Genomic DNA, 11331 nt, shown 5'->3' with positions numbered 1-11331 from the left:
CCAGAACCCATACTTGATGCCATCCAGAAATGGACTGAAGTCTCCAAACTTAAAATCCAGAACCTCAAAGAGTCATCATAGTAGAAGTCCTGTGCTCTGCAAGCTGTAGAAACTACTATGATGTATAAATCTGAAAAAAAAAATCAGATTCTTTAGAAACATCTTTATAGAAGAAAAAAAGATGCTGATTATTTTATTGTTTTCATTTAAAGTTTATAATCAGATTGGAGAAATAAAAAGAAATTTAAATTTTTTTGATTCCTAAAATAAAAACTTTCCTAGACTAAAAATTTGTTTTTTGTAACTGGATGGCAGAGAAGATTTCTGTGTAAAATAATAAAGAAACAAAAAAAATCACACTTTTAATTAATAAGAAATTTTTTTATCAGTCTCTTCTCTGGGGTCAAAGCGACAAATTTAGTTTCTAAGGTGGACTAGGGACTTGCCCCTGCCCCCTAGACTTCAGGCATGTATCAATAGGACCTCTTAGGAAAGAGCAGAAGAATGACTTTCTCTCGTATCTGCTTAGTCTTTACTCCATAGATAAGAGGGTTGAGGGCAGGTGGGATGATAACATAGAGGTTGGCAAACACAATGTGAAAGGTCCGAGGGACATTGTGTCCAAAGCGATGTGCAAGGATGGAGAAGAACGCTGGTATATAGAACATGAGGATGACACAGACGTGGGAACCACAGGTGCCCAGGGCCTTCTGGCGAGCATCCTGAGAAGGGAGGCGAAAGACAGCACAGAGGATGAGGATGTAGGAGACAGCAATTAGAATCACATCTATAATCACTGTCATGATGGGAACACAAAACCCATACCAGATATTGATGGAGATGTCAGCACAGGCTAGTCGGGCAACACCTATGTGCTCACAGTATGTGTGAGGGATGTTATGTGTCCTGCAGAAGGGTAGACGATTTACAAGGAAAACACATGGGAAAATAACACAGAAGCTTCTGAAGGAGATTCCCACAGCAATTGTGACAATGGTCCTGGGGGTCAGAATAGTGGTGTATCTCAAGGGTGAACAGATGGCCACATAGCGGTCAAATGCCATGGCCAGCAGTATAGCTGAGTCCAGAACAAAGCTGTAGTGCAGAAAGAATAATTGTGTGAGACAGCCGGGAAAACTGATTTCCTGAGGACCAAACCAGAAGATGCTCAGAGCTTTTGGGACACAGGTGGTAGATAGTATGAGGTCAGTAATAGCCAGCATGGAAAGGAAAAAGAACATGGGTGCATGAAGACTGTGCTCCTTTGCAATGAGGTAGAGAAGAATACTATTACCCACAATGGCCACCAGATAGATGAGGCAGAAGGGGATGCTGATCCAGATGTGGTACTGCTCAAGTCCAGGGATACCCAAAAGGGTAAAGGCACCCATGTTGTAGCCAGTTAGGTTGTATATGGCCATTGAAATCTGATTAACAGGTTCTGTGTCCTAAAACAAATTGTATATAATTACCATATGCCAAGAAACAACCTCCCTTTGCTATTAAGAGCAATGCTTATCTTCTCTAAAAAGATTCTAAAATACTAGTACTCCTGATGCTAAGCACCGGGTCTCTCCAAAGTTGTCTTCAAACTGCATAAAATGCTGTTTCCATTCTAATGTCTGAGTTTTCCCTAGGTTAATGTAATGTGTTGTTGTATACATATGAGTATAGAGAAAAATAATCTAACTATAATGTGAGAGAAAAGAAAAGTAGAAAAGTAAGGCATTATTAAAAAATTGTTTACTTATTTTTTGGGCCGTGCTGGGTCTTTGTTGCTTCTCATGGTCTTTCTTTAGTTGTGGCTGCTCCTGGGCTTTCTTTAGTTGCGGCAAATGGGGGCTACTCCTAACTGTGGTGCATGGACCTCTCATTGCGATGGCTTCTCTTGTTGAGGAGCATGGGTTCTACGGTGCCTGGGCTTTTGTAGCTGCAGCATTTGGGTTCAGTAGTTGTGGTTCCTGGGCTCTAGAGCCCAAGCTCAGTAGTTGTGGTTGTGGTGCATGGGCTTAGTTGCTCCAGGGCATGTGCAATCTTCCCAGACCAGGGATCGAACATATGTCCTCCGCATTGGCAGGAGGATTCTTATCTACTGTGCCACCAGGAAAGTCCAAAAAGTAAGGCAATTCAATTGGAAAAATAAAGAAGCAATATATCATTACAGGCTCCTCCCATAGATCAGTCTCATAAAGTATTATCTCATTTAGAACAACCTTCTGAGATTATTTTTATTCTCCTGATTTTCTTTTAACAGAAAACTAAGACTCTGAGAGCTATTGTACCGAAGATCTCATCTTTAGTAACTGGCAGAGCCAAGAACATTAAAGTCCACAGACAACAACATTCTACCTCATATGACTTCTTCCATACTCTGTTAAATGAGAAGAATTGAGAAGAGGTAGTGGGTGTAGAAGAGTTTAAGGAAAGACATAAACCTGGAACTGTAATTTGACACACCAACCCTATTATAGTTGCAATGATTTCCCTGACCCGAGAAAGTCTTGGGATTTGCAGACCATAATGTGCTCTGAGGCTGTGTTTGATGTCTCACCATGGAGGATATTATGAGAAAGATATGTAGCCAGCCTCCAACCCACCCTTAGGATTTAATAAGGCAATTATTTCAAATATGCTTTTGAGAAAGATAGAGATGATTTCTAGTGGGAGAGATATAGAATTTATATATTCTAAATTCTGAACCAAGATAAAAGCAAATAAGCAACCTCTATAGTAAGAGTTCTTTTCCTTTGGAGAAGGAAATGGCAGCCCACTCCAGTATTCTTACTTGGAGAATTCCATGGACAGAGGAGCCTGGGAGACTACAGTCCATGGGGTCGGAGAGAGTCAGACGCAACTGAGCAACTAACACTACTACCACCATAGTTAAGAGGTAACATTTTTTGAGAACTTTCATTATACTACACACAACTAAAGTTCTTTACATGAAATCATTTCTATACTCTTAACAATGAGAGAGATGAAACTGTTACCCACATTTTAAAGATATAGAAACTGAAGCAGAGAGAAGTTAAGTAACTTGCCACTGCCACACAATGAGGAAATGGCAGAGCTGGGACTCAAATGCTAAGAGTCTTCTCATAGACTCCTGTGTATATTACCAAAATTCTCTAAATACTCTATGGAAAATGGTATATACATGACATCTGTACAGCAAAAGACTTAAATTTTGGCACATAAAGAAAGCAGAAAGCTGAAAGCATATAGCAAATTAGTGTAATATTGAGCACATCACTTATGATTTAAAATGTAAATTTCTGGGGCTTCCTTTGTGGTTCAGTGGTAAAGAAGCTGCCTACCGATGCAGAAGATATGGGTTCGATCCCTGGTACATGAAGATCTCACATGCCCTGGAGTAACTAAGCCCCTGCACCACACCTATTAGGCCTGTGCTCTAGAGTCCACAAGCCACAACTACTGAGCCCATGTGCTGCAACTATGGATGCCTGCATGCCCTAGAGCCGGGTACTCCACAACACGAGAGTAGACTCTGCTTACCAGAACTAGAGAAAAATTGACATAGCAACGAAGACCAGCACAGAAAAAAATAATATAAATAAATTTAAAACTTTTGTAAATATAGATTTCTGAATTCCTATACTAAAAAGCATTGGTATCAATGAAGTCTTTCAAAATAAAATCTGATTTTATGTTGCTCGCATGAAAAAGATCTAAAGCAAAGTACCCAGAAAGGGTAAAACAAAAGGATAAACCAGGGAACATCAGACAACCTTATAGACAAAGAACACAAACCTTACAAAAGGAAAATAAGAAAAAGTAAAGTTTACCTTTCAACATTATTAAATGAAACAACAAATACTTTGAACTATTAAGAGGAACACTCCTAAGTGAAGGTGTAAGTCATACTGCCTATAGATATCCATTCTTAGTACTCATCTAATATAAATGATGTTTATTAGAAACAATCTATTCATTTACCCAACTTTTTTTATTTTCTTATTATTATCTGTCACAGACTTCCTTGCAATTCTTTTGATTATTTGAAGATATATATCTGGCTATTATCTACAACAAGTTTAACATCCTTGCCCTTTACCTACCCAAAATTTTCCCCTCAAAGTAGCACAGCATCATGCTGGATGACTTTATTTTGTTACTGATGATCAGCCCACCCAAATCCAGGGCCATATCTTCGAAGTGCTATAACCCCAGATTGGCTAAGCTCATAAATCACAAATATGGTTTTATATCTGTCTTATGATGTGAGTCACCTATTACCAATCTGCTCCTTAAGAACCTCAATGCCTCTACAGCACTGACTTTGTCACTATCATTCCTTCAGTATCCATGTGTCTTTGCATCCCTCTTTATGTAGTTTAACATCTACAAGTCATCATTTCAACTACTCTCTTAAAATATTTTGCTGCCCTCCCTCCACTAAGCTTCCATGATATGTAAATGGCAAAAGGCAATTCTTAGATTAATAAACTTAGTAAGTACTCTAAGTCATGATGGAAAAGTACTTCTTAGTTAAGTATATTTGTATTCCCCAAATTTCATAATCATCAGCCTTAAACTTAATCCTCAACACTGTCCAATGGTCCAACAATATGATCTTGTACAACTCGATCTCCCTGTATGACTGTTTTTTTGGCTGCACCATATGGAATCTTAGCTTCTTGTTTAGAGATTGAACCCAGGCCTTTAGTAGTGAAAGCAGAGAGTCCTAACCACTGGAACACCAGGGAATTCTCTGGCTTTTATCCTACTCTCTTTTAAGCACATTCACCATCCCCAAATTCCTCTTTCTCAACAGATAATGTTTTATTTTACTTCATAGAGAAATTAGAACCATTAGATATTCCCTTGTGCCTCAGATGGTAAAGAATCTACATGCAATGTGGGAGACACAGGTTCAATCCTTGGGCCTAAAGGATCCCCTGGAGAAGGAAACGGCAGTCCACTCCAGTATTCTTGCCTAGAGAATTCCACAGACAGTGAAGCCTGGAAGTCCATAGACCATGGAGTCGCAAAGGGTCGGACAGGACTGATTGACTAACACTTTCACTTTCAGATATAAATTGTGTGTAGACAGCCTAGACAGCATATTAAAAAGCAGAGACATTACTTTGCCAACAAAGGTCGATCTAGTCAAGGCTATGGTCTTTCCAGTAGTCATGTATGGATGTGAGAGTTGGACCATAAAGAAAGCTGAGCACCCAAGAATTGACACTTTTGAACTGTGGTGTTGGAGAAGACTCTTGAGCGTCTCTTGGATGGCAAGGGACTATATCCTAAAGGAAATCAGTCCTGAATATTTATTGGAAAGGCTGATGCTGAAGCTGAAACTCCAATACTTTGGCCACCTGATTTGAAGAACTGACTCACTGGAAAAGCCCCTGATGCTGGGAAAGATTGAAGACAGGAGGAGAAAGGGATGACAGAGGATGAGATGGTTGGATGGCATCACCAACTCTATGGACATGAGTTTGAGTAAGCTCCGGGAGTTGGTGATGGCCAGGGAGGCCTGGTGTGCTGCAGTCCATGGGGTTGCAAAGAGTCAGATACGACTGAGCAACTGAACTGAACTGATAACTGAAAATCATGGATAATGGAAAGTCCATGCAGCAAGGAAGACCCAGCACAGCCCTAAATAAAGAAATTTTTTAAATTAAGAGAAAAAAAAGAGAGAGAGAGACTGAGTCCTTTTATTCACACCCAGAGAATCATGTATGTAAGCCTTTTGGAAGGATGTATCACAATTTATTCCATTTACTCGCCTATCATTTATCTTTCTTGAGGGCAATGATTTTCATATTCACAACTTTATCTCCTTACTCTAGATTAATTGTTGTTAAACACTTAAGATTTACTGAATAAATGAGTATTGTTTAAGTCACTGCACACACACAAGCTCTTTTTTTTTTTTTTTAAATTTTTTATTAGTTGGAGGCTAATTACTTCACAACATTTCAGTGGACAAGCTCTTGTTTGACATGGGTCCTTTGTGCATGTGCACCCACATCACTCTCTATCCTTATTCACACTGTATTCATTAAAGTGCAGTTTAATGAATAAATGGCTAAAATAATGGGTTAATTAATTAATTAACAAACACACAACATGTTTTTGCACATATACCTAGAAGCACATGAAATCATAGGGAAAGTCTACACAAAGTCACAGTACAGACACTGCTTAAGAACTCTGATTTTAGAGTCAAGTGTCCTGAATTTCCACTTAAACTCTGACTCCTTTTTCATTATACTTAACACATTATTTGATTTCTTTAAAATGCTTGCTTCCTTATAGCATTTTTCTGAAGAGATTTTCTACAGGAGGAATGTCTTCACCTCAGTGACTGGAAAATAGTAGGGTCTCAATAAATAGCAACTAGTATGTAATATCATTATGACAACAAATAGAGGCAAATGCACAGATATGGCAGAAAGTGTCAAATCCCACGAAATCCAGAGTGCTAGTCCAGTGTTCTGCATCCAAGTTCTTAGACCGTTTTGTTTTGGCTGTTGAATTGTCCGCATGACAGCTCCAGTCCTGCTTGCTCCCTTTGTTTTATTTCTCCCTCCTCCTTTCAATCCTCAGACTTGATAATCTGGCTCCCTAGCCTGTGGACTATCTCATAGGCAAATCTGGACTGAGCCCACCTTGTCTTCTCCTGTTCCTGCTCTCAGGTCCTCTGTGTGTCCGTCAGTCAGCCTGCCCCGGGATCTGGCTCAGTCATGACTGTGGCTTTCCAATCACACCTGCCCTGCCCCCAAACCAACACTCACCAGTCTCCAGCTCCTTCATAAGAATGGAGGGAAACAGCACCCTTAAGGGGCTAATCTTCTTCTTTCTCTTCCTGGGATTTCAGAGGGGACACAGAGGCTGGTGGGCCCCTGAGGTACAGCAGACACTAATCCAATTGTTGACTTGTGGGAGGCACAGTGAGGCTCTTCCCAGATGGTCTGGCTCATGAAGTTCTGAGGTCCCGAAGCTTGAGGTGGACTGAGTCCCTGCAGGCTCAGATCTTCCTGGGCAAGCAATGTCTCAGGGCACAGAATCTCCTGGGCCTTTCAAAACGGCTGGGAAAGCCATCTACAGAGACACTATCTGTATTTCTTCTGTGTGAGTGTGTGTCTTTTGTGTATGTGTTTCAGAGAACTTGCATATCTTTGAGTGATGTTTTGTTTACGCTATACATTTTCAATGGTTATTTTCATAAAATGTAAATAGATTTATAGAATATACATGGATTCTTCTTTCTGATACCTAAAATGCGGATGGCCAAGTTATCATAAATCATTCATCTTGATCAAACACTTGAGCTTTCATGTAAAACTCCTTACACATACACTTGCCAGCCCTGCTGATTTTGAAGTCTACTTCAAAATACTTTTAGAATCATGTTCCTCCTTTAATAACCACTCTTCTGTCTCTCATTGCTTCTGTTATTCAGCCCTCATTGATGTAAAATTCAATTCCACCCCACCAATCCATCCTCTCCTCTGAGGCCATAAAATGCTGCACTAAGTCAATTCAGTCACGTCTGACTCTGCAACCCTATGGACTGTAGCCCGTCAGGCTCATCTGTCCATGGGATTCTCCAGGCAAAAATACTGGAGTGGGTTGCCATGCTCTCCTCCAGGCAATCTTCCTGACCCAGGGATAGAACCCACATTTCTTAATTCTCCTGCATCAGTGGGTGGGTTCTTTACCACTAGCATCACCTAGGAAGACCAAGAAGCCATAATATTCTTTCTAAAATAGAAATGTGATTGTCATTTCTGCAGAAATGTTTAGGATGAAGTAAATAGCATAGAAAATCTAGCAATTTCAGGCCCAAGAGGAAGTTAATTCCCTTTAGTTGCATCTTCTCAGTTCAGTTCAGTTCAGTTCAGTCACTCAGTCATGTCCTACTCTTTGCGACCCCATGAATCGCAGTATGCCAGGCCTCCCTGTCCATCACCAAATCCTGGAGTTCACTCAGACTCATGCCCATCGAGTCGGTGATGCCATCCAGCCATCTCATCCTCTGTCGTCTCCTTCTCCTCCTGCCCCCAATCCCTCCCAGCATCAGGATCTTTTCCAGTGAGTCAACTCTTCGCATGAGGTGGCCAAAGTACTGGGGTTTCAGGTGCAGCATCAGTTCTTCCAATGAGCACCCAGGACTGAGCTCCTTTAGGATGGACTGGTTGGATCTCCTTGCAGTCCAAGGGACTCTCAAGAGTCTTCTCCAACATCACAGTTCAAAAACATCAATTCTTTAGTGCTCAGCTTTCTTCACAGTCCAACTATCACACCCATACATGATACTTGAAAAACCATAGCTTTGACTAGATGGACCTAGGTTGGCAAAGTAATGTCTCTGCTTTTTAATATGCTATCTAGTTAGGTTGGTCATAACTTTCCTACCAAGGAGTAAGCATCTTTTAATTTATAGACACTGTGAATTATTTATAGACTATTTTAGACTATAAATTATAGCCTAATTTATAGACACTGGGAATTATGCAACTAAATCATGCTTAATTCTCACAAAACCTAGAACTGAATTCTTGACCCATGTGCAATAAGAGAATGGGGATTCATGGTATGTGGAAACTGTATAGTTATCTTTTTTATTTTTTAAAAAGTACCTTTCTCTGTTTTTTTTTTCATTTTACCTTTATTTTCTCTGCTACTCATATTCATAGTATTATTATTTTACAAATAATTTTTGAAACAACGTATGTGACTGTGTCCCACAGTAAAAAGAGCATGCAAACTTGAGTCTCTGAGTCCAAAGAATGTATCTTTCATACTAAAATTGTATGTTGAGAATTACATAGAAATGTAAATCTAGTGACATGTGAATGAAGGGGTAACATCAAGGTGAGAACGCAATCTAGAATTTGAGAAACCATGTAGAACTCTGATATTGTGATTCAGATGAAGAGTGATGAGTGTTTGACCCTCTGTGGTAAGGGGAGGGGATGCTCACTCTGGACTGATGATCTAGAGCTTGTCTAGAAAAAGCAGTAGGATTTAAGATCACAGTAAATATGGGAGGATATCAGACATCAGCTACCATTGCCACCCATCAAACACCAAAAATAGTTATTCCTTGACTGATTTAGTGACTGAATGACTCACTATAACCAACTTAAGCATGCTGGATTTGAAAAGACAATAAATAATGTAAGCAGAGATACATTATTGGCATCAGACTACATTTCTTTTGGGATACAAGAATGAAGAAGAGACTCAGAGCCAGCAGTGTTCCTAATTGGTGAAGTTTTAAACCACATCTTAATCTATGCATACTTTTTCATCTTATTGTCTGTGGGAATTTAGCTTCCTCTGTATATTTCTACTTAGAGGACTCTACACACCCGAACTCACGTGATTTTTTCATGAGATTGAGTGAAAAATGAGCTGCTGGTTTCATCATCACCTTCTCCCTTGATCTAAAATAAACATCTGCATTCTCAATTTAGTCATTCATGATTATTTGCCATTTTTTCTATATAAACATTGCTTATGCACCAAGAACATGCCAGAACCCATACTTGATGCCATCCAGAAATGGACTGAAGTCTCCAAACTTAAAATCCAGAACCTCACAGAGTCATCAGGGTGGAAGTCCTTTGCTTTGCAAGTTGTAGAAACTACTATGATGTATAAATCTGAAAAGAAAAATCAGACTCTTTAGAAACATCTTTATAGAGAAAAAAAGATGCTGATTATTTTATTGTTTTCATTTAAAGTTTTATAATCAGATTGGAGAAATAAAAAAAATTTAAAATTTTTGATTCCTAAAGTAAAAAACTTTCCTAGACTAAAAATTTGTTTTTTATAACTGGAATGGCAGAGAAGATTTCTGCCTAAAATAATAAAGAAACAAAAAAATCACACTTTTAATTAATAAGAAATTTTTTTATCAGTCTCTTCTCTGGGGTCAAAGCGACAAATTTAGTTTCTAAGGTGGACTAGGGACTTGCCCCTGCCCCCTAGACTTCAGGCATGTATCAATAGGACCTCTTAGGAAAGAGCAGAAGAATGACTTTCTCTCGTATCTGCTTAGTCTTTACTCCATAGATAAGAGGGTTGAGGGCAGGTGGGATGATAACATAGAGGTTGGCAAACACAATGTGAAAGGTCCGAGGGACATTGTGTCCAAAGCGATGTGCAAGGATGGAGAAGAACGCTGGTATATAGAACATGAGGATGACACAGACGTGGGAACCACAGGTGCCCAGGGCCTTCTGGCGAGCATCCTGAGAAGGGAGGCGAAAGACAGCACAGAGGATGAGGATGTAGGAGACAGCAATTAGAATCACATCTATAATCACTGTCATGATGGGAACACAAAACCCATACCAGATATTGATGGAGATGTCAGCACAGGCTAGTCGGGCAACACCTATGTGCTCACAGTATGTGTGAGGGATGTTATGTGTCCTGCAGAAGGGTAGACGATTTACAAGGAAAACACACGGGACAAAAACACAGAAGCTTCTGAAGGAGATTCCCACAGCAATTGTGACAATGGTCCTGGGGGTCAAAATAGTGGTGTATCTCAAGGGTGAACAGATGGCCACATAGCGGTCAAATGCCATGGCCAGCAGTATAGCTGAGTCCAGAACAGAGCTATAGTGCAGAAAGAATAATTGTGTGAGACAGCCGGGAAAACTGATTTCCTGAGGACCAAACCAGAAGATGCTCAGAGCTTTTGGGACACAGGTGGTAGATAGTATGAGGTCAGTAATAGCCAGCATGGAAAGGAAAAAGAACATGGGTGCATGAAGACTGTGCTCCTTTGCAATGAGGTAGAGAAGAATACTATTACCCACAATGGCCACCAGATAGATGAGGCAGAAGGGGATGCTGATCCAGATGTGGTACTGCTCAAGTCCAGGGATGCCCAAAAGGGTAAAGGCACCCATGTTGTAGCCAGTTAGGTTGTATATGGCCATTGAAATCTGATTAACAGGTTCTGTGTCCTAAAACAAATTGTATATAATTACCATATGCCAAGAAACAACCTCCCTTTGCTATTAAGAGCAATGCTTATCTTCTCTAAAAAGATTCTAAAATACTAGTACTCTTGTGCTAAGCACCGGGTCTCTCCAAAGTTGTCTTCAAACTGCATAAAATGCTGTTTCCATTCTAATATCTGAGTTTTCCCTAGGTTAATGTAATGTGTTGTTGTATAGATATGAGTATAGAGAAAAATAATCTAACTATAATCTGAGAAAAAAGAAAAGTAAAGTAGAAAAGTAAGGCATTATTAAAAAATTATTTACTTATTTTTTATTTTGGGCAGTGCTGGGTCTTTTTGCTGCTCCTGGGCTTTCTTTAGTTGTGGCA

General features: G+C 39.7%; 2 protein-coding genes across 2 annotated transcripts; both read right to left on the bottom strand.

The window, feature by feature from the left end:
* Positions 1 to 473: 473 nt before the first annotated feature.
* LOC122697620 (olfactory receptor 52H1-like) lies at positions 474 to 1421 on the bottom strand. The gene has a single exon (XM_043908627.1). The coding sequence runs from the start codon at positions 1419 to 1421 to the stop codon at positions 474 to 476; it is 948 nt and encodes a 315-aa protein (XP_043764562.1).
* Positions 1422 to 9989: 8568 nt separating this feature from the next.
* Positions 9990 to 10937, bottom strand: LOC122697563 (olfactory receptor 52H1-like). The gene has a single exon (XM_043908501.1). The coding sequence runs from the start codon at positions 10935 to 10937 to the stop codon at positions 9990 to 9992; it is 948 nt and encodes a 315-aa protein (XP_043764436.1).
* Positions 10938 to 11331: the final 394 nt, after the last annotated feature.

The sequence above is a fragment of the Cervus elaphus genome, chromosome 1 (genome assembly GCF_910594005.1).
Source record: "Cervus elaphus chromosome 1, mCerEla1.1, whole genome shotgun sequence".
Taxonomy (NCBI): Eukaryota; Metazoa; Chordata; class Mammalia; order Artiodactyla; family Cervidae; genus Cervus; species Cervus elaphus.
The sequence above is the reverse complement of the archived record's forward strand: the minus strand, read 5'-3'. Positions and strand labels throughout refer to the sequence as shown.